A 26,461-nucleotide genomic window follows, 5' to 3' on the forward strand; every position below is an offset into this window, starting at 1 on the left:
ATGTAACTTATTAGAAATGTACACAGAAAGTAGTTGACGGCGAGAATAGGTGTAAATAAAATAAAGGTATAAGTTGCGAGCGACTTTTACATTGCTGTTGTGTTCCAATGTTAAGAACTGGTGATATTTCACCAGAGTAATATCAGTCTGAAATGTGCTGCTGGATCATATTTATATCAGATAACTGAAGGCTTTGATGCTGTCATTTTAATTTTTATTTTGTATTATTTAATTATAAAGATACGTGCTTTTTTTTTAAATGACTGTTATTAATACAGGTTGCAGGTCCGTTCAGACCCCTTTACAGGAGTAAATCGAGCTTATTTTGCTAAATATCAAAGAAAAACAAAAACTAACTTTAATCTAAAAAAAAAAAAAAAAATCAGTTAAACTGCTCTACACGTGATGTCGCAGGCAACTATATTTTAATGTTCTGTGTGTATTTTTATTTCTTTATTTTATTTTGTCTTTTAACCACTGATGGAATGATGGTTTGACTGATCTCATTTCACAGAAGTGGCATACATTTTTCGGACATATATATATATTTTTATTATTATTATTATTATTATTATTATTATTATTATTATTATTATTATTATTATTATTATAGTGAATACAGAACTTTTAACTATTGTAGATGAAACGAACTTGTCTGTGGGTCACACCGAGAGAAGCTCAACCAACTCCTATCTGTTTGAGTGTCGTATCGGAGGGGATGGTTCCGTCTCCTTCCTTCCGTCCCTCCTCTGCCGCTGCTGCTCCTCTGTATCCAGACCAGAGGCATCTGGAGCCGCAGTGCACCGCGGCGCTCCGTCCCGGGGATTCTCAACAGTGCGCCACGCCACGGCGTCTTCTTGTGCGCCAAACGGGGACTTCTCACCGCTGGAAGATGCACCAGGAGGTCAAAACGTTACTCGGTGGATGGAAGTGTGAACTGGAGCTGGAGGGGAAAGTGTTCAACTGTGGAGGGGTTGAACCTTGAGGACCGCGTCCCAAATAGGAGTCGTCGGAAGCGTCCGAAACATGTTGCTGCTGCAGGAATATAACGAGGGAAATTAGTCTGCTGGGCCGTATTTTTATTATTATTATTTTTTTTATTTTTTTTAATTATTTTTTTTTTATCTAGGAAAAGGTGTTTTTGATATTAGGTTTTTTTTGCAGCCAGTGGTATTTCGGAGCAGGGGTCGTCTTGCGGGCAGAGTGGATCTCAATGCGGTTGACTGGCGAGTCGACACCGGGAACCATGAGCAGCAGCAGCAGCGGCTCCGGTAACTTTCTGCTGGTGCCCATACCGGAGTATCCCCTGCTGGACTGTGTGCCCAACAAGACCGTGAAGATTGTGGTGCTCGGAGCGAGCAACGTCGGCAAAACCGGTACGGGGAGATTTCGGAAGTAGTAGAGCATGCACTTCCAAGAATGTCAAGTAACATTGAAAATGTGTAACTCGCCGGTTAGCACGTGTTTCACGCACTTTTGGGAAAGTATTGGTTGGGAAAGCGAACTATAAGTGGAATTGTTTGAGGTATCAATTCTGAACGACAGGGGGAGACATTTGCTCCGCGGTATGTATTGTCTTTTAAAATCGCCCTTTTCTGCACATATCAGATTAGATAAGGGGGACACCGCTGGAAATAAATATATATTTTTTTTAGATAATTTAATTCACAACGCAGTTTTGAGGTTTTATTACATTATTTATTGTGAATATTCTGTTGTCCACACTGAGATGATGTGCTACCTACCTGATTTGAGGGCTACTGCAAAGATTGAGATTGATTAAATGATGCTGCGGGCAGAGATGACTTACTACAGCCCATCTTCTAGATGGATTTGTACCAGTGTAAAGTTTTGTTGCATGAACATTGAATGGCGCGGCGAGACAGTTTTATCTGAGAGTTTCCAGTGGTACTTCAGCGAAAGTACTTAATAGATCAATACCATAAAGGAATATCTAAGATGAAAACAAGTAAGCATATCTAATAATGCTGAGAGATAGATATTTAATCATATACTCCACCAGTAGCCTTGCTTCCTGACACTAACCACATTCATTGAGAACTATGTTCATAGAGTTCTACTGATGTAGAAATAACAATCTGTTATTACTACACTCTGGCACAGCTCAGCTCAAACCATGAAACCATGTGTGTGTTTCTGATTGTTGGAGGGAAAAACACACTGTTGTGTCATAATGTGTCGTCACCTCTGAGGGTTGGCTGGGGTAGGAGTCGACAAATTCAAAATGAAAGAATCAACTGCTGTACACCTGGGATTTAGTAAAATGACATCACAGGGCGTTATGACGGTTTTGTAATAGATCTGTTTGGGGTCCAGTGTTTGAGCTCTGTAGTTTAAATGAAGTTAAAATGCATTTACACCTCTGCCCTCTGTCTTTTCCCTTTTTAAACCACTTGATGTCTGCTGTACTAAAGCACCGGTTTTCAAAACTGTGAAGTGAGACTCTCAGTAATCAATAATACAAAGTATTGCAACATTACCTTCTGGGAAATGGTCAATTATTTTCTCAGTTTTGACTTTGAACCAGTTTACTCAGCCAGCCTGTTCAACGAGACGGCCTTCTGAATCAAAAAATAAATAAATAAAAATGTGCCACTGAGAAGAAAAATTCCAGCAACAGATGTAAAATATAGGTCAGTAGGTTGCACCGAGTTTTTGAGTTGGCAAGTCAAGAACATGAGATAGCAAAAAGTGCATTTTCTCCCAGGCATTCCTCACATGGTGACTGACAGAAAATTGTGATTTTCCTGCCTGTTTTAATTTTCCCTTTTTCACCTTTCAGCTCTGATCGTCAGGTTTCTGACCAAGAGGTTCATCGGTGATTATGAGGCAAACACTGGTGAGTTTCTCCACATTCGTCTGTGACAAGAGTCAGAACATTTATCAACGTAGGCAACCGAAAGAGACACTTTTACCAAGTGACTGTAGCGGTCTCCCATTCTAGAAAAACACACTATTGACCCATTCACCCGTCCGCTTCATTCAACCATGTGTCCTCCCTCACCAGGTGCTCTCTACTCCAGAAAGGTCACACTGGACGGGGAGGAAGTTTCGCTTCAGATCCAGGATACTCCCTGTGTTGCTCTGCAGGTAACTAATGGATACAGAGAGGCGGCATGCACGTTTGCAGCCGAGACAATCTGATGTGAACAGAATCTGGATGGAAAACAGTCAAATGTTACGCACGAATGCTTCTCTCATCTGCTTCTCAAATATTAGCCTAAGCTCCACAGTGTGTACAATTTAGGAGCATCAAATGGTAATCATGTTGCAAACAATGTCCCTTTTTCTGATTTCCATAATTTCTTACATCTTTCATATACCACTTACAATCAAAACACCCTAAGCAGGTCCTGTGGTGGCAAATTGCAGCCACCTCCTTGCAAGTAGACTGGCCTGTTATTGAAATACTGTAGTAGTGATAATACGGGTACGGTAGATGTTTAATACTTGCAAATGAATACAAAATTGTTAATTAGATTTTTAGCCATTTTATATATCTAATATCACACATTTTCACTTCTTCTCATGCCATAGATCATAGGAGCAAAGTTACGCACATTTTGAATTTGCAGAAGGATTTGTATCATGTATACGTGATTACTTGGGGTAAAGGATTCAAAAACTCATCGATGTATTCCTTCAGCTTCGCTATTGTTGTTTCTTAAAGCAGATCTTCAAATTGGCCACAATGCAGTTGTTCTCAAGCCTGCACTTGTTATCTCCAAGCCAATGTCAGGAATGCACTTGAAGTGAGTGGGAGACGGCCAACTCCTCGCCCATGATGAGTTTAATGAGTGCAACGTGCCACACTGCTCACCCTGCTCAGCGCTGGCTGCCTGTTTACAAAAACAGACCTTCAAGAGCTGCTCATTTCCTACACTGGGAGGGAGATAACAGTGTGTGAGGAAGCTCTTCCCAGCAGGACGCTGAGATCAGACAAAAATATCTTCTGCACAGTCCGGAGAATACAAGTATAATAGAAGATTAAGGGGTGAATAGGCTAAAATAATACCAGACTTTTGAAATCCAACAAATGGGGTGTCATCCATGAAATCAAGTTAGCGTAACAGTTTCATGAAGGGCCAGTGTGAGGATAATGAGTCAGGAGTGAAAAGCGGGGTGGTCTAGAGGGTAACAAGTCATACATTTAGACTGAGCAGCAGCAGGTGTGTGTCTATAAACAGCCAGTTGTCTCATCAGTGCGCCACCTAGCAGTTAACCCCAGACCTCTCTGGGATGATTTCCTCCCCCCTACAGATGCAAAGCTAAGCTCAGTGTGTGAGTAATAACCCCCACCTGGAAGTGCAGCACTCTCATTAGCTGACTAAATCAAAGGGGATTAGCAAGTTTCTTCAAGGTTTACCACCTGCAAAATCTTATTTAGCCAGGAGTGCGTGCACATAACACTTTGTTGTGTATTCACATGCATGCAGGAAAAAATCTTATCATTTGACAAACCTACAGGTTTGAGAGCTGGAATGCTTAAATGCAAATCGTTACATTTGCTTTTGATCACTGGAAAAGAAGAGAATTCAGTGAACAGCTCACCTGATTGTTCAACCAGTTTTGGTGAAAACATTGCCTAGATGCCAGTGGTGGGAAGTAACCTGTACCTGTTCTGCCTGTGCTTATGTAGGCGTCTGTACTTTACTTGAGTATTTCTTACTTCCTACATTTGTGCACAAATATCTGTATTTTCTACTTCTCACATTGAAAAACACACTCATCACTTTTGTGTTTAAAGTGTTTAAAAGAAATAAAAAAAAAAAATCACTTGTAGTTGTTGTTGCTTGTAGTGGAGTTATTTGAACTATGCTGGTCTGTTTTAAAAAAAATATATATATATATATTATTATTTTTTTCAGGATGATGCTGAAGGCCTGTACTGCCAGGAGCAGATTAACAGGTAGATAGGAGACAGAAAATGACTTGAAGTGATGGAGTTGCACCATGTAAACCCCTGATTTCACTACACTTGCAGGTCAATCTACTGGGCAGACGGTTACGTGCTCGTTTTCTCCATTACAGACCACAACAGCTACCGCACCATCCAGCCGCTCTACCAACACGTCCGACGCATCCACCCCTCTGGGAATATACCCGTCATACTGGTGAGCATGCAGACATGCTGCATGCTGGCGTGTCGACGTCATTCAACAGTTGCAGGCTATTCAATTCTAAATGTGCCTCAGCATTAAGCAGGCACTTGGGAGTGTCAACAGATACCTGCCATGCTTAATCTAGTTAATCTACATCCTGTCCCGTAATCTGTAATCTGCTTCAGGTCGGCAATAAGAGTGACCTGCTGAGAGCTCGACAGGTGCCATCAGATGAAGGGGAGACATTAGCATCTTCACTCGGTGGGGCTTCCTCCTCATTTCTGCTGCTTCTTTCTCCATGCACATATTTCAGTCAGTTTCATTCCATTCAAGTAGAGACAATTCTCAATATTTTTTTTTATCTGCTTTTGACTGAGTTGGAATTTCAGCTCATCACAGATCTGGCACCATTAAAACACTGACATTGTTTTTTTCCCTCATAAAAGTTCATATGTGTCCAACTTCATGAGTTAAAAACCCTTTAAAACAGGCTCGATTGCTGTTTCTTTTTCTCGAGTCATGATCACTATAGAAATGATGATGAAGACTTGATGCGTAGAGTTTGGTTTTGAGATGGATGGACTTCAGCTGAAATATTGCCAGCTTTGATTTGTTCTCCACTTCACTCTCATGTGAAACTGTGCACAAGCCTGTGTTGTCATTCTAACCTTTCCTTTTTTAGCTGGTTAAAATATGTGTAACTGCTCCACTTGCCTACGCACAGAATCTATTCCTCCACTCTCCTAACGTTGTATGTTGCGCTTTCAAAATCCTCTGTGACTATTAACAGCTGTTTTCTATCCACATTTTCTCATAATGAGCTACGTACGTCACATAGAAATGCTAAAAGATGGTTTTAGATGTTTTTGTTTTTGTTTTGTTTTTTGAAAAAAGCACGGTGGGATCGGCTCACGCAGTAGCCAGAACTTTTCCCACAGTAGCGGTCGAGGTTGACTGGGTCTCTGAATGCACCGTCCGCCACGTCCACTTAGCAAAGTGGAAAAACAATAGCCTTAAAGATAGGCACATATTTCTGTCTGCTTCTAAACTATATCCTGCAAGCTGCCTAACGAATGAGGAATGTTATCTGGGAGATAAGAAAAGTGCCTGTGCTTATAGGAGGGGTTTACTTTGAGGCCTCTGCCAGAGAGAACCACGAGGGAGTCCACGCTGCCTTCCTACATCTGTGTCAGGAGGTGAGACTCTTGATTCTGTAGATAATTCACTGGTTTGTTTAGAATTGGGAGCAATTTTGGCAATGTTTACGTCGACATGCTGTGGTTACTTTTTTTCCCATGCAATGTAAAGCTCTTTGAATGTGCATGACTTGCTTCGTTTCCACTTCCTGTGGGAGCTCAAATCACTATTTTTGTTCTCTCTACAGATACTCATAGTTTGCAATATAAATAGTTTGAAATACATGATTTTTTTTTTCATTGGAAATGAAGGAAGTACATCAGTCCACATTCGTCCAGTCTTTGCCCTTTCTGGTGAATATAAGAGCCAGCAGGAAAGAGTGAATACAAGTCCACAACAGATCTGGTAGCTTCGTAGCCACATATCAATAGAGAGTCAACTTTACAGCAGCCACCAGTCTACTGATTTTGGCTTGGGATCTTACAAAGTGCAAATGCAGTGCACCAACTCCCCAAAACCAAACAATAGCCAAATATTGTTATAAGCACCCAATAATCAAATTGCAATACCCCAATTTGTGAAGTAAATGGTTTTGACTTGGCACACTCGGCTAACGTCTTGTTCCTTTGGCAGCTCATAAAACCTTTGCACATGTTTCAGGTCATCAGAGCTCTCGGAGGAGGAAATGGGGAGAAGAGAAGAGGAGGCCTCCATCTTGCCAGGCCCAAATCTCCTAACATGCAAGAGTTGAAAAGAAGGTTCCGGCAGGTCCTCTCCTCCAAAGTCAAATCAGCCACAACACTGTGATTACAGGAGAGCACAAAAAATGCCGTACAAACCAAAAAGAATCTTAAGAGCTTCCAGTGAAAAGCATGAGAAAGCAGCAAGACGCCTCAACACGAAAGACCTTCGACTTTGTTTTATCTGGGAATGAAGCCATTAATGACAGGAAGAGGCCTCTGCAAGGATTAAAGTACTTTTGGGAGCACCAACTGTCTTCAGACGGGCATGCTAAGATTGAATGGAGCCCTTTGGCAGAAGCCCTTCCAGTTTTCAGACGAAGCTCATTGGCCATGTGACCTCCTTTCCTGTTCTTCTGAAAGAAAGATGTCCAAATTAAATACGCCTATACAGCTCAACAAATACTGAACCCTCTGACAGCTCGCTTGGTGTCACACAACCAACGAACTCTGCGTTCACAGAATGACTGAGTGGAAAAACTGAGAGTAAGAGATTTAAGTGTTGTTTTGATCTTTCTTTGCAGGGTTGAGGCTCTGACTTCTTTTTTTTTCTTCAAATAATTCAAGTGGAAATAAGACTTTCAATTTTGTTGTAAGGTTGATATCCAGATGAAAACAGCCCTGAATTTGAACTTATAATAAACACAGTCTGAGAGTCTGTCCTGTGTGTCACATACGTTTAGACTTACAAAACAGGAAATGACCCCAAAAGGGAAGCATTCAAGGCTTTACGCTGAGACTATTGCTGGTGCGACTGTGGACCAGCAATAACAAGTCCAGCATAACAAAGCGCAGCAAAGACAAACTCCTGATATTTATGCAACAATATAGCTGCCATCCTGGAAAATGCCGAGCAAGAATAAGAACAGAATCATAATAAGTGTAGAGACGGTGAATATACACGCATGACGCAGAGCATGATTCAGTTGGATGAACGACAATATTTTCCCAGTTTAATGAGTTCTTCACCAAAAATGAAAGAAATGTCAGGTTGGCCCGGCTGCACTGCCTGTGAAACTCCAAGTTTGCCTGGAACTGTGACAAAGTAAACTTTTCCACTATAGCTCAGCCTAAAGAATCCAAACTGCTGGCATAAAAGCACCTTTACTGCTGAGTGCTCAGTGCTATTGTTTGAACTTCAGGGCTTCAGTGTGCTTTGGCGGTAACGTTGGTCCAGAGAGCCTCCATTTCCTCCGAGTGGACGCTTTTCAGTCCAAGAAAGACACCTCTTTTACAACTGGAATAGTTTTAGGGACGAATGTGCTGGTGTTCACGGACTGAGATCTGAAAGTACAAAGCACGGCGTCTCAAGGTTGGCAAGCCTGGGTGTTTTTTATGGTGTTTGTGTTTTGCGCTGTTCTCATGACCTCGCCTCTTATTGACACACACAAAATTCCCAGTCAAGACGAATTCCTCAGCATCTGGAATTTGTTTCTTGACCGCTGAACTGTCACTCTAACCATTTTTAACACACACACACACACACACACACACACACACACAGGGAGGGAGAGTCTTAAAAATTGTCTGCTGACCCCAACTGAAGACCTTTTGCTCCTTCACCCTTTAAAGCCGCAGGGTTCCATCAGAGTCTGGAAAAATGTCTAAGACAAAGTCATCTCACTTGCCTTCTATTCAGTCAAAAAGCATGATCACTGAGGATAACTTTCAGTACTTGGACGTGTAGTTTTCTTTATGGCTACTTCTCTTCCTGTTCACAAGACATCTGTGTCAGTAGGACAAGTGTTCCTTCCTTCCTCCCTCTGTTCTCTCAGCTAAAGAAATGACGAATTTCACCTTTTTGTTTCCAAAGTCAACAATCTGTTGTCGCACTGCTGCTTAATTTGGTTTATATGTGATGAATGAAGAGCTTGTCTGACATTTAAGAGGACAGATTCCGCCAAATCCAACATCTCCTAAGTGTTTCCTTTTTCGGTAAGGGTAGAGGAAGCCAAACAGAACTTGGGGGCTCCGACTAACATAGCCAAAACAACATTTACATTGTCACTAAGTATTACTTCTGCAGCTTAATCCAGTTGTAAATGCCAAGCAATTTCTCTTGGTTTTGTCAGGGTTACAAACCAAATGCTAAGCTGTGTATAAATAATAATTTAAAAAAATGTGCAGACAATTAATTTGAAAAGGCACAACACGACTGCAGGGTATTAAAGCAACATGAAATTAATGTATTTTATTGTTTATAGATGTGTTATAAACAAACAGATTGTGTGGTAAGGCAACTTTTTATCTTTTTTTTTAACCACGTTTTTTCTTCATAATAACCCAAAAGTGAGCTACTCTAATGTTGCAGCACACTGCTAAATTTGGGGCACTCACTGAAATATTTCATTTCAAACTTCAAAAGGGCATAAAAGAAATTTTGTTTTCTTTTTTTTAAATATCAGTTTTGGGCTAAATCACAGTCAAATAAATATCCTTTGGGAAAATATGCTTGTTTTTTTTTGTTCTACAACTAGAAAACTACCAAGTTGGAAACCAACAAACAGAGATGATATCACAAGTTGTCGAACAGCAAACTGCAAACCACTGCAGGAAACCCGACTCAGATGTGTGCGTGTGTGTGTTTTGATGTGGTCACCAAGATGGGAAAGTACTTTATCAACAACAGTAGTGTGGAGGACATGAACCAGCTGCGTGTGTGTGTGTGTGTGTGTGTGTGTGTGTGTGTGTGTGTGTGTGTGTGTGTGTGTGTGTGGACTCTGCTATCTGTGTCAGGCGGCAGGAAGTGAAGGTCTTCCTCTCTGGGATAAAGATGAGCAATAGGAAAAATGATGCAGAGCTCTAAAGCTTAGACAAAGTACAAAATACATTAAAAAAAAAAAAAAAAAAGACAACAAAGACGCTGGAGAGAGTGATAATGTATACGTTAAGGGAACGATGACACCACTTTGGCAGGGGAGGAAAAATTGGGGTGTTGACGGGAGACAAAGTCAAAGTGATAAAAGTGAGAGACTTGAAACAGGAAGTCCATCAGCTCGTTACCCAGACAAAAACCAAATGTCAGCTTGAGGCAGGACTTCCAGTGCAAGACACGGCACAAAAAAATTCAAAAATCCAACCCTATCATTTGTGTGACGGCTAAATGCAGCATGAAAATGCCAATGTTGGTTATTGTCAGTGATAATCATTAAATATATTTCAGATGTTTTCTCTCATATTTGGAAACAGCTCGATTATTCCAGTGGATGTGGACAAACCCCTGAACAACAAGACCACCAGAACAATAAACAGTACAGACATTTCAAGGAGTCTTTCAGACCACTGATGTTGAGTGGAGTTTGGATTTTGAAAATGTCCTATTTTGAAATCCTGGAGCCATGAACTGCCTCTTGAAACTGACCTTACATTTTGAAATCTAAAGGGTCCTTGAACGTCAAAAGATAAACAGCCTAAACGTGTGTTCAACATGTGGTGAAAAAATGAAACATAACACTCCCCATAAAAGTTCAAGCCACCAACAATATTTGAGGCCTCTTCCTATTTTTGGCTCTATTGTTCCCAGTGGATGTGTCATTCAGCCTCACATTTCCTTTCATTCCCCGCATGAGCCTTTATAGATGCTGTTTGATTGCACCAAACTAGTGATCACACCAACCCATTAGAGCCATGAGTATATTTCAGTTCCTGTTGCAAGGGACATAGTTGCCCACATGTCAGCTTGTCCTGCCCTAAGACTTCATTTCAGTTCAAGCCTCAGTGAACCTGCTGCTGTGCTTCCAGAGTAATGAGTTTTCTTTTTCAGCTATATTAAAGCAACTAGCACACATTTAGGAGAATAGCTTCCAGACAATGGCTGAGAATGTTAGGCTATTGTTTGATAAAAGCTAATGACTCTGTATCTCATCATTTTTTTAATCAAGCAAAACTGAGAAACCGCTGGTCTCATTATTATTATTATTATTATTTTTTTTAAATCTAATCTTGTTGTTGCGATAACAGGAAATGAGCTTGCTGAGCAGTAAATAAATTATTTCAGCATCTGAAAGTTAAGAGATCACTTTCAACTACTGAGTGCTCAATTAAAAAGAAAATTACAATAATCTTCCCCGCAAGTAAACATTGTGATCAATGTCATTTCCTGATATATGACCGCTACACTCACAATACACAGGCTCCTCACACAGCTAACTTTACATGCAGAGTCTGAAACAGAAATGAACGCATTTAAAAGAAAAGTTTCCCTCAGTGCATCTTAAGTTAAAGATGCATATTGGAAAAGGATTTTGAAAAGTCATTTGGTTGCCATAACAAATAAACAGCAGCCAGAGACACTATCAGATAGAATGACACAGTTTATAAAGCAAACAAATCCGGCAGTTACATAATGGGAGCGATAAAACAGAAACCGTGTGTCTGTGTTCAAGAGGGGAAAACGTCCTTCGGACTTTTAGTCGGGACCTTCCTAGATCAGTTTCAGTCGATGGGTCTGCTTTTACATGGACATTGTTTCTTAGAAACATCAAGTGGCCTTTTTAGGTGACTCATGGCAGCAGATGGGAGGCAGACAGTGAGTCACGTAAGTTCACAAATTGTCCCCAGCAAGATTTGTGTGACTGGTTGGTTGCCTGGTTATTTCTGTTTTTAATTCAATGTCCACAAAAGTGTAATAAAGAAATCCATGACAACTGACCTACGCCGATCTGCGGACCTTTGCGTTAATTGGTTGCAAGTTTGCCAAGCTGGGATGTCAAGCCAGTTGTAATTAGCTGGGGTAATTGCCTGTTGCAACAAACTGATTGTGTTGCAAAAGTAAAATACATTAAAAGACAAGAGGGAACATGCGGCCAATAACCAAGGAAAGTCTCGCTGACTCTGTTCCAGGAACAGAAAGTGGCTGCTTCAGAGTACCACTGTACATAGAAAACATTCAGATATATTTTCCTCTCACTATGGGTATTCCTGTTGTGTGCCTGAGAACACACCGACTTTGGAGTGACTACAAGGTTATCTGATTGATGATTTTATTGATATCACTGTCTTGGCATGTCCTGTCAAAAATCTTAAGTTCTCTATAGTTTCATGTATGAATTTGCGACCCAGAGGCTGCTGCACACTATCTACAGTAAATATAAAAAAATATGCACAGATACTTCTGTGCTAATTGTTATTTCTTTTACAGAAAAAGCTCAAAGACCATGCGGATAGATTTGGAAAGACGGTCATAAGAAACAACTGGAAATCCATAAACTGCCAAAACTGTAATGCAGTGAGCTAATCTTTGTCGATTCTTCTGTGTTCCAGGAAGACAAAGACTGAAAAATAAGTTGAACACTGTGGTGTCCTCCAGGGTTCATGACTTAGGTGGAATTATAAACAAAAAAAAACCTTTAATGTGCTGCTAACGCTAGCAAAAAATGCACATACATTGTAGGAAACACACACACACACACACACACACACACACACTCTGTTATGAATCATATGACAAAGTGAAAGATAATCATCTCCACAGGCCAATGGGTCGGACCTGTCGTGGACTCTTTCACGCCTAAATGCTCATCTGAGGAATATGGCCTCTTCATCCCCCCAAAAATGCCATTATGAAGGACTTATATATCATATATTGCCTCTGTCACAGACCTTTATAACTTCGTCAGCCAATAATGGGGGCTGACAGTAGTAATAATAGCACTATATGTAACATTTTCATTCAGCAAAATTAAAATGCTGCTCCATTTTTCAAAAGGTTATGAAAAATGTTGGAAAATGCATTTAATTTCCTATGGATTGAAGGTGGAACTACTGTCTGATTGATCTACCAGAACTACCAGATGATCGATTCGGTTCGCTCTTAGCCTGCTGGTTAACCTGCTTTAGAGCAGGCTTGAGGTTAAATTGGACCAGCTTTAATGCTACTGACTAAGGCTACATTAAGCAATGTTAGTAAAAAAAAAAACATCTTGGATTAATGCCTTATCTTGGGTTTGTCAATACCCCTCAGTGTTCTTGACCTTTCTGCTCTAAATGTGTGGTCCCATTACTAAACAAATCAGATAAGTAGAATTTTTAGACTCAGTAAGGTTGGACACAGGTAAACAGGAGAAAAGCACTGAATGGTCATGTCAACACAAGGCAATGTCTCCACATTGACATTAATTACAATATGAAGAATGCAACAAACAAGTCTCAAACCAACACCAGCTTGAGTCGGCTTCAAATTGGCCTACACATTGTAAAAATTAAAAGGTAATGAGTCGACATCATAGTGGTAAAACAAAACAAAACAATAACAATAGTCATAAATGAAAAAGAACATTGGCAAATATTTCACTTTAAGTATTTTCACTGTTATGTCCGTTTTCTGTCTAAATGTTTAATGTTGTTTTTGTTGAATTGGCATCACATTGAATCCCGCATGTTTAAACAATGACTTTTGTCAATCCTTGTTTTTAATGGCAAATATACTAATGAAAAGAAAAAGAAACTTCAGACCCACTCGGACCAATTCTTCTGTCTGCCGTTGGCAAACGTGGAATTTGAGAGCGTGTTCCATCTTGTGTGTGGCCTCAATGTGGCCCCTCCATCCCCTCTGCCTCTGCACAATACATCCTGAGTCCTGATAATGAGGGGCCCCTCTGTGACTGACCGCAAACTGACTGTCTCATAAAGATAAGTGCCATTCACAAATGACGGGTTTCATGATGGATTCAAAGAGTTGCGTACAGCAGACTGTCAACACCTGGACATAAGGAGAGCATTTGGATGGACAAACTGACCTGTGGTTGAACTCTGCTGTGTTGATGCTTCACAGGAGACCAAAATGAACTCTGACAAAGACAGCAAAACTTTCTTTGGTGCCGCCAGAGTCAGAAAATACAGCGAGAAATACAGCTGGAAATATGTGTTTCAATTGACAAATTGTACTTGATCAGACTTTTTCTGACTTCTCTGAAAAGGAGACGCAGACATTAGATTCTGTGAATATAAGACAGTCCATATACTGTGCCCAACTCAGCTATGAGGTAAATTAGACATCATAGTGACTTTTAAAGACCTTTCTCAGGCCAGTCAAGAGACATTGTCCCTCCAGTGGGTCCTAGATCTTCATCTAGGCTTCCACCCAGCCTTGCCACTGAGGAGCTTATGAACAGGGCTGGATGAGTCAAATATATAAAGAAAGAAAGAAAGAAAGAAAGTAAAATAAAGGGTCCGAACTAAAACTGCCTTGACAAATCAAGATACATTTTTAAAATATGCTTGAAAGGACATTGAGCTGTGTATATGTATAGTAATGTTAATGGAGCCAGAAACATAACAGGTCAAGAAGCCACATCTGGATTAATTTGTCTTGCTTTTGACATGTACTTAGTTGAGTCATATTCTCAAAAGAATAACAAGCGGGAGTGACTACAGTGCTCTGAAATGGGCTGTTAGAGTGATACTCACCAACTCCAAAACACATATTGCACAAAACTGCACAATAGTGGGAAACCGATGTAATCCTCGTAAAGAGGAAAGTCCTGATATTACCAAACAGCCAAAATGCAGGACGTTTGCCCGAACACAGTGATTCGTGAACATGCCAGAAGAGTGACATTTACATTTAAAACAGTTTGCACTTTGTTGTCATTAAAATGCAGTGCCAAAGGGATTTAAGGCCAATCTGTAGGTTTTCAAATGGAGCAGCTTTGTGCGATTACCAATCCCAACACTAACCTTAACCTGACCTAAATTCATGCCATGCCCCAGCCCCCCCAAAAAAACAAAACTAGTGATAAAGTTTTAAGGAAAAGTGAAGGCTGACTACACTGTCCTGACTTTAGAGAAATGTCCTCACTGTGGTTGGTGAAAGTCATCCTCAAAAGGCCCTAATTAAAAGAACGCACACACACACACACACACACACACACACACACACACACACACACACACACACACACACACACCATTGAACCCTTTAACACAAAGGCAGGGGCAGATGCCTTGTGTTTTTGTGCCATGCTGCCCTCTAGCTTTGGGAGTGGGAGAAGAGATTATACACACAGGAAAAAACAAAATGTGACGTACCAAAATATATATATATTTTTTCAAAGGGGGCGGCATCAGTAGTGGGTTCAAGTGTATAGCACAAAAGTATTTAATAAAACTAAGTTATATGTCTGCATAAATTGTTACAGGTTGCAAGAATTTAAACTGATCTGATGACAGATTTTATTTATTTATTTATTTATTTATTTAAATATTTGTTCCGGTAGATCTGCAAGAATTCAGATTTAATTCTTAATTATCTTGCAACCTCACCTACCAATGATTATAATCATTACCAACATCATCAAGAGTTTCACCATATTTCAGTGGGTGGGATTTAGGAAGGCCTTGATTGGATTTAATATAATCTGACAAGACAAATTACATGCTAGGTTCAAGGTCATCTTGCAGACACTCTCTCTCACACACACACACACACACACACATACATCACACATATGTGGAACATTCCCCAGACTGATTTTCAACAGCTTCTGCCTTTGGATGGCAGCTAATGAGGAAAATAGCTGTGTTGCTTCAGTAGCGGAAGAGGACTGTTTCTGCAAGGCACGGTAGGAATGCTTTGGTGCAAATAATGAGTGCAAAAAGTTGATCATGTACAACAGAACTATTTGCTGAAAACCAACAAATAGTTGCGTCTGTTGTGTCGCGTTTAAGGAGATATTCTGACATAATTTCAGCAGGGAAGATGTTATTTTATGAACAGAATGACCTTAAGCAACAATGGCTGTCCTGAAAATACAGGTCACGTTCCTCCTGCATCATTGTTTGTCAATGTGATAACTGCCACAAGTCCACACTTCCCCTCCATAACCCCAAAACTGAATTGTGATGTAGTTTTTCAAAGGGAGGCTTTGTTTTAACTTTGTTCTTTGATTTTTACAAACCTTGTTGCAGAGGTGCAGTGGCTCTTCTCGGGGTGGTTTCTCCAGCCATCTGTGGGCTGAGGAGGTGCTGACTATTGACATGCAGCCACAGCAGCAGATCTCGGGTATCCAACCTCTGATATGGAAGCAGACACCAGGCCGATCTCCTGCTCCACCACCTTCCATGTACATTTCTCCTCTCCTTCCCACGCACCTGTATAATGCTTACAGCTTCGTCTTGCTGGCTCTGGTTGCCTTCTGTTTATTACCCTGCCCGGTGCAGACAGCTTGGTTTCAGGTTGGGGTGGTGGGGCCTTGGGGATGTGACCCACTGTTTGCGAAGGCCCTTCCCAGTGTGGCGGCACAGCTCGCCGTCAACCGCATCAACAAAGACCCCTCCCTGTCCTACGCTGCGACTTTTGACTATGTTGTTTTGCAGGTAAGATGCTGATGCTGTCAAGGTGACCTTCATCAAGTAAAATTAGATTTATTAAGACAGTCAACAAGTCAAGTATGCTTGGACATAGAGTGGTAGGCCATAGCTAACCGATCTGAAAACATTGCTCTCTTCTGGCCCCAAAACATATTTTAATTTCATAAAGTTCATGAAAAATGCAGATGGTTGCTTTGAGCGTCACAAATGTCAGATGAGGTGAGTCGCACTGTTGCGATCCACTCTAAAATCTAATGTGTTGTGCCAAGTGTTGTAGATTATTGGAATTTTAGCCATCACTAAGTGCTCATTCTGTCACATTCTGATGGGGACATGCGAAAACCTTTTTAATTACCGAGAAGATGTGTGCAATTAATCTAGATGTGAGATGAGTTAACAAGGATCATTTTTGAACACAGAAAAAAGTTTTAATAGTAAGTGGAGGACAACGGGGTAACCGCAAAAGCAGCAATAACTGATTTGAAGACAAAAGAAAACACATAATGAGTTAAAAAATAAGACCTCAAAATAGATCCAGAGCTACAGTTTTTTCTTAAACATAACAATCACAGAAAGCAGCTGTGAAAGTCTAGATCAGACGTAAACTCTAACTAAAAAAAAAATGTTGTGAAATGGAAACCATAAAATATTGTTTTTAAAAAAAATTACGGTAAGTTTTTACTCAGTGCAGTCTAGTATATCATATGTGTATATATATATATATATATATATATATATATATATATATATATATATATATATATATATATATATATATATGTATACATATATATATATATATATATATATATATATATATATATATATATATATATATATATACATATATATATATGTATATATATATATATATATATACATATTATATGAATTGGGAGCACTTTTGATCACTAATGTATTTGCACATTAATTTGACTTTTTCAGGAGCCATGTGAGACATCAAGGGCTCTAGAAGCTTTCATAGGTTTCCACACCAAGGCCACAGGGTACATTGGACCAGCCAACCCAGGGTACTGCGATGCTGCCTCGATGCTAAGCAAAGGCTGGAACAAGGTGAGAAATGCTGAGAAAAATGTTTTGAAAAGAATCAAGTTTTGTTGGAAGCAACTGTTTATCCCTTTAATTCTTGCTGTCTCTCAGGCGTTGTTTCCTTGGGGTTGTGTCGACTATGAGCTGGATGATGTTCGAAGCCACCCAACCTTTGCTCCCTCCATGCCAAGGCCGACGTGGGTGCTACTCAGTGTAATAAACTACTTCAAGTGGGCCCATATCGCCATCATCTCTTCCTCAGATGATACCTGGGTGGAGACAGCCACCAAGGTTGGAATGCTTTTATTTTCTCATGTTTCAATAAAGAGGCATGAGACATAAGAAAATGTGCAAATGACCATATTGGCTTCTTAAAGCAAGTTTCCACAAAACAATTCAATGACAACCTATTTTATATGCTTTTTATACCTCAATGCGTGTTGTCTCTTCTCCACCCAGGTAGCTGATTCATTGAGGAGCCATGGTCTGCCTGTGAGGCTGGTCACTTTTATGGAGAACACACCTCATGGAATTAGAAGAACTCTCTCCAAGCTCCGCAAGATGAAAGAAATTCGAAGTGAGTTCCACTTTTGGCCTCATGTTTATAGCCGTTTTACTTTGAAATCCCTTGCTGGTTAAATATGTATCAGCTCCAGCTCACTTGCATCTATCGTCCTAGTGGTGATCCTCTGCATGCACTCTGCACTGATTGGAGGGGAAGTCCAGAAGCTGCTCTTGGAGACAGCTTATGACATGGAGATGATCGACGGCTCCCTGGTCTTTGTGCCCTACGACGCCTTGCTCTACAGCCTGCCCCACAGTAACGTGACCTACCCGGCGCTGAAGAGCAACGGCAAACTGCTCCGTGCCTACGACGCCGTGCTGACCATCACAATCAACTCACCACAGGTGTCATTCTACGAGGCCTACCAAGAGGCCATGGATAGGAGAGAGGTGGCTCGGACGTTAAAGCCACAGCAGGTGATGGTTCACAGAAGAGGAACATTCGTCATTTGCGTCCTGTTTAATGCTTGTCATGGTGGCACCTCTAGCTGAAATCTGTCTCCGCAGGTGTCTCCCCTCTTTGGAACTATCTACAACGCTATCTTCTTCATGGCTCATGCTGTGCATCGTGTTCGGAAATCTAGGGAGTGGATGTCCGGCGGGAACCTGGCAAGAAATACCCATAATCTGGCCTTTCAGGTACAAAACGCATCATAACTGTATGGAGACCAACGATATTCACAGATGTTGTTGGGTTTCCTTTTTTTTCCATCTTAGACCACCTGAATTGCAAGATTGTTGATGCAAGACCAAAGAGCAAATATTATTAAGTTCTTGTGATTATTAGAAAATTAAACATTTCATTCTTTCATTTCAACGAGACCTTGGCTGAAATGAAAACAGTTGATACTTTGATTTGCTTTTAGCATTAAGCATTAAGAACGACTGACACCGTGGATCACCATGAATGTGCAGTTCTAATCCGCCATGTTATATGTGTGGCAGGGTTTTAGTCATTACATTAAAACCAGCAGTTCTGGGGCACCTCTTCTAGACTACCTCATCCTGGACACAGACGGCCTCTCCTTGGAGCTGAAGCCCACATACAGGTATATGATGACAGACTAATTGATCACTTTACATGAAGGTTTTTCAGTTTCTTTGTTGGATGTTTCCCAGGATTGACATGGAGATGAGAACAGTACATTTCCTGGGTCGGGATATCCACTTCCCTCGCGGTTATGGACCCAGGAGAGACTCGTCCTGCTGGTTCAATCCTAAGATTATCTGCTCAGGGGGTGAGGAGAACATTCAAAGGCGCTACCAAAGTCTAACTTGATCACTTAACACAGTTCTTATGGAGATGATTATTGTTGAAAATGTGAAATGAAATGTGTGCGTTGCTTTTTTCTTTTCTTTTTCTTTCTCTGTCACAGGGGTGGATCTATACTCAACTGTTAGTGTGTTTCTGGGATCAGGGATCGCCTCTCTCTTAGGAGTGGTACTCATTTACTGCATAAGGTAAAGTCAGGTTCAACCCTGATATTTTCTTCCACAATGTGCTCAGTCATCTGTTAAGCATGTTTTTGTTTATTTGCTGTGTTTGTTTTTTGCCCCTGCTGTCCAGGCGACGCGTCAATCAGATACGGCTGGTCAGAGGTCCAAACAAGATTTTGCTGACTCTGGCCGATGTCACGTTCATTAACCCCTCACTCAGCAACAAGGTCGGTTTGAAGTTCACGTTTCATTAAATCTTTCTTAACATTCCTACTGCCAATCTAAACTCCTTCGCATTACAGAAATTCAGTCTGGAGGACAGCCGAGCCAGCGGCATCAAGAGCGTGTCAGAATGCAGCGTCGCGTCTCCAGTCTCCACCCGCTCACCAGCCACCTATGAGAACTCCAATGTGGTCATCTACGAAGTGAGACTGCTCTGTTATATGTGCAATGCCATTACAACATGCAATATGGTAGAATCAAGGCAATTTGATTAGAGTTTGCATTATAGTTAATGTCATAAGTTGTATGTGTAGTCTATTCACAATATGCAAAGGAGTGATAACATCTTAGTCTTTCAGTTTTACAACAGGCACAATGCGAATGTCAACCTTAATCAAAATGACAACTAAACAGTTTGACACCTCGGCTCTAGGTGCTTTTTATAGGTGTGTTTTGTTTTGATGTGTTTTAAATCCTGTGCAGTCTGATGTTTGTCAGTCTCTATGATGGTCTTCTCGTGGCAAAATTGGAATTTGTGAAACCTGTTGATTTCACTCCTGATTCACAGCCGGTTTCTTGCGACAGGGTGACTGGGCGTGGCTCAAGAGGCTTCCCGATGGGACATTTAGCAGCATCAACCCAAAAACCAATGATGTGTTTGAACTGGTATGTGAAACCTCGACCGCAATTAAATAGATTGAATAAATAAATGATGAATAAAATCACAAATCATCAAAAAATAAAATGTGTTACAGATGAAGGACATGCGCCATGAAAACGTCAACCCTTTCCTGGGCTTCTTTCATGACTGTGGCGTGTTTGCCATTGTGACCGAGTTTTGCTCTCGGGGAAGTTTGGAGGACCTGCTCCAAAACGATGACGTGAAACTGGACTGGATGTTCAAATCATCTCTACTGCTGGATTTGATAAAGGTTTCAGATGGCAACATGTCAAAAATGATCTTCTTCTTTTTTTATAGCAGGGTATCATGCATATTATAGGTTTGAATAACCTACTGAACATGGAAACAGGCTGATTAAGTAGTGTTAATGATATGGGTTTGGAATGACAGAGTGCTGTGAAGAAAGGCACCCACACGATTAACTTAAGTGGAGGGGGAGACGGACGGGTTGTCAATGGGGATGGTGATACTGGGTAGAGGGTCGAGAAGACATTGAGCCAACAAGGATAATTGGACTTGATTTCATGTAAACAGTTATGGAGGGAGGAGGGTGGCAAGGTGAAGGTGACTTTGGTGAAAAGCTAGAGTTGGGTCGTCGTGACCGCATAACAGTGGACATTGATATTAGATTGTATATTGAATTCACGGGATGTATCACCAAGAGGGAGGAGATAGATTATAAACAGGTTGGTACCAAGAACAGAGCGAATTGACTGTATTTTTTTATTTTTTTATTTTTTTTTTGCAGGGTATGAGGTACCTGCACCACCGTGGAGTGTCTCACAGCCGCCTCAAGTCCCGAAACTGTGTGGTGGACGGCCGCTTTGTCCTGAAGGTTACAGATTATGGCTGCAATGAGGTTCTGGAGGCTCAGAAGTTCTCATACGATGACATACCTGAAGAGGGTATTAGAACTGATTAGCAGCTAACAAATAAGGGCTGATGTTCTGTTTTACCAGGGCCTACTTCACAAAACAGGTTTTCCAGAAATCCGGAGTTTGTTATGCCAGCGATGAGGGGAACTCTGAGTTTTCCATCTCTGTAACTGACTCTGATTCAGTTAAAAAAAAAAAAAAAAAAAAGCAAAATTTTAAAACAAAAATGGATACTCTGAGTTTCAATACCAAAGGTATGCCAACCTCAGAGTCGGAGTTTGTTTCACCTCGTTTGTGAAATACGCACCTGTTGTTTTCTGTATAAGTGAACTTCTAGTGTTGTTCTAATGGAACAAACCAATGCATGCGTCTGTGTTCTCAGAGTTGCTTTGGACGGCGCCAGAGATTCTCAGAGTCCCTGGGCAGCCTGGGCTTTACGGAACCTTGCCTGGGGATGTGTATAGCTTTGCCATAGTGATGCAAGAGGTGGTGATCAGAGGGCCTCCATTTTATATGTTGGACCTGACCGCTGCTGGTAAGATGATTGCTTTTAATAACTGAAACATTTGTGCTTGTTCATGGGTTTCATGTTTTATCCTTTTCAAATATATAGATGTTTATGAATTCAGTTATTGGTGTTCTAATATCTCTGATTACACATCACGTCATGACCAAAGCTAATGGTTCTCCCTGGCTTTAGAGATAATCGAAAAGCTGTGCAAGCCTCCCCCTCTGTGCCGCCCCGTGGTCAGTCCAGATTTTGCTCCCTTGGAGTGCATCCAACTCATGAAACACTGCTGGAACGAACAACCTGACAGGAGACCAACCTTTGATGAGATCTTCGACCAGGTACCCTTGAAACTTAGAAGTGGACCAATTACCTCAGTGTAAACTATAAAAGTTTGAGCTTCAACTAAATTCTCTTTCCATCCATCCATGTCTTTCCTACTCATCCTTGACAAGTCACCAGTTTATCGCAGGGCCACATAGAAAGACAAACGAACATTCATACTCACATCTATGGCCAGTTTACAGTTCACATACATGTTTTTGGACTGGGGAAGGAAGCCAGAGTACACAGAGAGATCTCACGCAGACAGGGAGAACATGTGACACAGAAAGGCCCCAGGCCTGAAGATAAAACCCACAACCTTGTAGCTGTTAGGTGATTGTGTTAACTACTGTACTAAGGTGACCCAACTAAATTGTCAATTTATTAGTTTTTGTTTTTTTTCCCCCTTTCCCTGTACTTCCTGCCCTGTCTTTTATGATGGCCCCTCAGTTTAAGAACATCAATAAGGGAAAGAAGACAAACATCATAGACTCCATGCTGCGGATGCTGGAGCAGTACTCGTCTAACCTGGAGGAGTTGATCAGAGAGCGAACTGAGGAGCTGGAGATCGAGAAACAGAAAACGGAGAAGCTGCTCACACAGATGCTGCCACCGTGAGTTTGCTCAAATTGTGCAGTCCAGGTCAAATGATCAGAAACAGAGTGAGAAGTTAGGCCACTCCATGCAGACTTGCACTGGTGGACAGTCTGCAGTCTGAATCTCCGGGGTCAGCTGAGTTAACTTGAGTTGACCCTTCTTTCGCCATGTTCAGGTCTGTGGCAGAGGCCTTGAAGGTGGGTGGCACAGTTGAACCGGAGCATTTTGACAGCGTGACCATTTACTTCAGCGACATCGTCGGCTTCACCACCATCTCAGCCAACAGTGAACCCATCGAGGTGGTTGACCTGCTCAACGACCTCTACACAATATTTGATGCCATAATAGGAAACCATGACGTGTATAAGGTGCTGACATTAAGGGTTGTTTTTTTTTCTTCTCAATATTAAATCTGGCACAGCATCAGAAGTATCAAGGTTGTCCTGGGTTTTATCATAGGTGGAGACAATCGGCGACGCTTACATGGTGGCATCGGGACTTCCTGTTCCAAATGGCAACCGCCACGCTGTGGAAATTGCAAACATGTCCCTCGACATCCTCAGCGCCGTAGGAACCTTCAAAATGAGACACATGCCTGACGTTCCAGTTAGGATACGCATTGGACTGAACACAGGTGGGGGAAGGACATAATAAAGGAGCAGTGTTAGCAAGTGATAGCATGAGTTACTGCATATTCATGTTATGAAATAATCACATGTTTCTCTTGGACGTTGTCCTTCTTTATACTTTTCGTCTGCTCATTCTGTTGAACCTCTTTTAGAAAATCTGAAGAATCACATTTTACATTTGTTTGTTTGTGCTTGAATGCTACAGGTCCGTGTGTAGCCGGCGTGGTGGGTTTGATCATGCCTCGGTACTGTCTGTTTGGTGATACTGTGACCACTGCATCTCGCATGGAGTCAGGAGGGCTTCGTAAGTCACAGAGCAGAAATAAAACTTACAATGCACAGGACGCAGTCATGTTTGTTTTCCCAGATCCACCACATTAGAAATTAGGCAAATAAAAATGTAAATAAGCTTTTCCTGGCAGATTACAACACGGTGACTTCTATAGTTTATGTAATATTTTCTGTTTATCGTTAGCATGAGATCATGAGTATGAGTTTTTGCTTCTGGAATGGATTTATCTTAAATCATAATGTTTCCATTCAAACAATTTAATGTTTTTAATTTAGTTTTTTTCTGTCTTGCAGCCTACAGAATCCATGTCCATGAGAGCACAGCAAAGTTCCTACACTCCCTAAATCTTGGTTACAAACTCGAGCTGAGAGGCAGAGCAGAAGTCAAGGTGAAACTCTGACTTTAATACTTTTTGTGTGGTTCTTTTTGTTTCTGTCTAAATCTGTTTGTGTGTTCCTGCTCTGACTTCAGGGTAAAGGATTTGAGGAGACCTACTGGCTGGTCGGCAGGGAAGGATTCACCAAGCCTTTGCCTGTTCCTCCAGAAATCAAGTCTGGGTAGGAACCACTGCTGCTTCCTTCCTCCTAATTGCTGTTTTATTTATTTTCTTATCTCTACTTGTGTGTAATATTTAGAGTATGAAAATGATGTTTAGAGGAAGACATTGTTACAAAACATCAGTGTACAGTACATTGTGCAAACTTCAATAATTGAACATATCAGCTGGGGCTGGAGATGTCTGAGCTCATAGCTTTGGCTTCAATTATGATCCAATCATCATAAAACTGTCAAACTCCTAAATTTAAGGCAAGCGCATGGTTAGCTGTTTCTACCCGATTGTAGTCATTCTATGTTATTCTACCTTTCACTGTGGATGTGACTCTCTCATTGTACAAAACCTATTTACCAAATGGACCGTGCCTCTGAGCTACAACCTTATTACAAGCTCCGCAATTCCCTAAATTGTGAATATTGTACCTCTAGCACGGCAGGGCACCTTCAGAATGGCCTCAGATTGCAGCTCCTCTAAAAGTTACTCTAAATCCACACAAGTGGTAAAGCGGTGAGCCACTAGCTGCGCTGTTTCAGCCACGACCGGCGACAATGTGTGCACGGGTTGTGTTTACGCTGTTCACTTCATACCAACAGGCAAATGGCCCACGGGCTGCAGATGGCCGAGATAGCCCAGTACAAGAAACGGAAAGCCGAGACACAACGACAGGAACAACTTGCAAAGAAGAAAAACTGAGGTAATGTTATGCATTACAAAAAATGTATAACATTACTGTCGGTGTCACCTGCCCATTGGCATTAGTTGTTGGGGACTTCATTTATTTTACTTGAACTGTCTCAATGTCTTACTGTAGCTTGTGTAAAATTCTTTGGATGTTAATGTGAGGAGGGCCTGAATCACTGTAAGTGCTTGCAGGCAGGCACAGCTTGACAAAGGGTCACAGTTTAGTTAAAGCAACAATTAGATGCAAATGAATACAATATTAAGAGGCAGTTCAAGTGTGGGATAGAGGAAATTTATCCGTTACATGAAATATGTGTCTTTCCATCAGAACGAATGAAAAGAAAATCCTTTCCGATAAGTTTACCGTGAAAAATCTCAGTTCTTCTACTTTACAAGTGAAAAACCAACGTTAACTGCTTGCTCGCTTAGTTTATGATGGCTAGAGGCAGGTGGAAGCAGCTAGCCCAGCCATGCACAACAATTTAAGAGAACTTGAGGCGGCATATTTGTCTGCTGTTGCTTTATTTAAATCACAATAAGAACATATGTCGGTTTAATATTCTTGCGCTCGCTAAAGATTGTGGCATCTCTATTCTAGTTATCACCGAGACAGAACTTAAGTCTCAGCCCACGGTGGTGCGACGTCTTGAACGATTCACTAACTTAAAAAGTTTGATGAAATGAAAGATCTTGAACTTGAGTTGATCATGTTGAGATTTCATCTATTTGTTTTTCCCCCTTTGCCAGCACCAGCATTAGCATTCCAACATGCGAGTCGAGAGACCTGAGGCGGGTGTTCCACAAGGCAGTGAGGAAGATCACTCACGTCCGAGTTGTGACTCAGCTTATAACACTTGAAGACAGCAACGTGATGATGTTCCACCACTGACAGGTCCATTCATTTGAAGCTACACTGAAATCTGTCCCGGCTAGATTTTCACTCTGAAATAGAAAATCTAATTTTTACATTAAAAAAATTGATGTCTCCTGACAAAAATAGATATTTCCTGGTAAGCAAACGGAGAAATGGAAGGAAGCAATTACTGCAGGTCTACAGACAGCAAATGTTGGCATCCAATCACTCCTCTTTCTCCTTTTTACTCTCTACTGTTTCTTTGTCCAACATCATACTGTTGTGCAGTTACAGATGTCTGAAGACCACACATAGTGTATTCACATGTAAACCAGGACAATGACCTTGATTATTGTGATTTGTAAAGATGAGGATAATCTGACTCATTGACATGTGTTTGTAAAGTTTACAATGTAAAGTAATGCAATGAACTTGACAAGGACTGTAAATATCTGAACGCTGTTTTAGCCACATGCAAAGTTTTGATAGAATGCATCTCCACATTATCACTTTGCAAAATGAACTGACTGGTCTGAATTCTGTGGGCGAGGACACAGTATTCTGTGAGCGGGGGGGGGGTTAGTTTATTTCTGTGATCCACTTCTTATCACTGAATAAAAGATGTTACATTCATCCATCCAGGAAATCATTTTACCTCCTGTGCAGTTTGAATTTGTCCTCAGTTTCAAATTTTATTTTGGGCTTCTGGCAAGATTGTACCATTAAAACTGAGCCTGCATTGTTTTTCTTTTCTTTTTCCTTTTCTTCAACTAAACTAGAACTGTTCATCTCCTGGTGCTTGTATTATTTTTTTTGATTTGCTCTACAAATCTGACTGTACCATCAATAAGTGTGACGAGCCTGGCCGGTGCTCCCAAGTGA

At 41.0% G+C, this 26,461-nt stretch overlaps 2 protein-coding genes across 3 annotated transcripts; both read left to right on the plus strand.

Moving 5' to 3' along the window:
- Positions 1-631: 631 nt before the first annotated feature.
- rasl11a (RAS-like, family 11, member A) lies at positions 632-7,546 on the plus strand. The gene is made up of 8 exons (XM_076028051.1): positions 632-1,376; positions 2,804-2,860; positions 3,029-3,111; positions 4,890-4,930; positions 5,006-5,135; positions 5,309-5,384; positions 6,243-6,319; positions 6,921-7,546. Exons 1-8 carry the CDS (start codon positions 1,214-1,216, stop codon positions 7,065-7,067), a joined length of 774 nt encoding a protein of 257 aa, XP_075884166.1. The 5' UTR covers positions 632-1,213; the 3' UTR covers positions 7,068-7,546.
- Positions 7,547-11,227: 3,681 nt separating this feature from the next.
- gc2 (guanylyl cyclase 2) lies at positions 11,228-25,777 on the plus strand. 2 transcript variants are annotated; one of them, XM_076028055.1, is made up of 25 exons: positions 11,229-11,537; positions 15,908-16,315; positions 17,255-17,383; positions 17,471-17,650; positions 17,819-17,936; positions 18,039-18,340; positions 18,431-18,562; positions 18,869-18,972; positions 19,043-19,161; positions 19,300-19,384; positions 19,491-19,587; positions 19,663-19,785; positions 20,168-20,248; positions 20,338-20,514; positions 21,013-21,169; positions 21,522-21,674; positions 21,840-21,988; positions 22,422-22,585; positions 22,744-22,936; positions 23,028-23,202; positions 23,403-23,501; positions 23,783-23,877; positions 23,961-24,046; positions 24,639-24,739; positions 25,474-25,610. In XM_076028055.1, the coding sequence occupies exons 1-24, from the start codon at positions 11,505-11,507 to the stop codon at positions 24,736-24,738; spliced, it is 3,459 nt and encodes a 1,152-aa protein (XP_075884170.1). In that variant the 5' UTR covers positions 11,229-11,504; the 3' UTR covers position 24,739; positions 25,474-25,610. The 2 variants fall into 2 exon arrangements, with proteins under 2 accessions (XP_075884169.1, XP_075884170.1); XM_076028054.1 differs by lacking the exon at positions 24,639-24,739 and having other exon boundaries at positions 11,228-11,537; positions 25,474-25,777.
- The last annotated feature ends 684 nt before the right edge of the window (positions 25,778-26,461 follow it).

The sequence above is a fragment of the Nelusetta ayraudi genome, unplaced genomic scaffold, assembly GCF_046127955.1.
Source record: "Nelusetta ayraudi isolate G7.1 ecotype Tasmania unplaced genomic scaffold, CSIRO-AGI_Nayr_v1 ptg000022l, whole genome shotgun sequence".
Taxonomy (NCBI): Eukaryota; Metazoa; Chordata; class Actinopteri; order Tetraodontiformes; family Monacanthidae; genus Nelusetta; species Nelusetta ayraudi.

Bases quoted from the DNA above. Each gene is read 5' to 3' on its own strand.
- gc2 (XM_076028054.1), top strand. From the start codon at position 11,505: ATGGCAGCAGATGGGAGGCAGACAGTGAGTCAC. The intron at 20,249-20,337 runs GTATGTGAAACC...AATGTGTTACAG, and splicing joins CCAATGATGTGTTTGAACTG to ATGAAGGACATGCGCCATGA. The intron at 21,675-21,839 runs GTAAGATGATTG...CCCTGGCTTTAG, and splicing joins GTTGGACCTGACCGCTGCTG to AGATAATCGAAAAGCTGTGC.
- rasl11a (XM_076028051.1), top strand. From the start codon at position 1,214: ATGCGGTTGACTGGCGAGTCGACACCGGGAACCATGAGCAGCAGCAGC. The intron at 2,861-3,028 runs GTGAGTTTCTCC...CTCCCTCACCAG, and splicing joins TGATTATGAGGCAAACACTG to GTGCTCTCTACTCCAGAAAG. The intron at 6,320-6,920 runs GTGAGACTCTTG...CACATGTTTCAG, and splicing joins TCCTACATCTGTGTCAGGAG to GTCATCAGAGCTCTCGGAGG.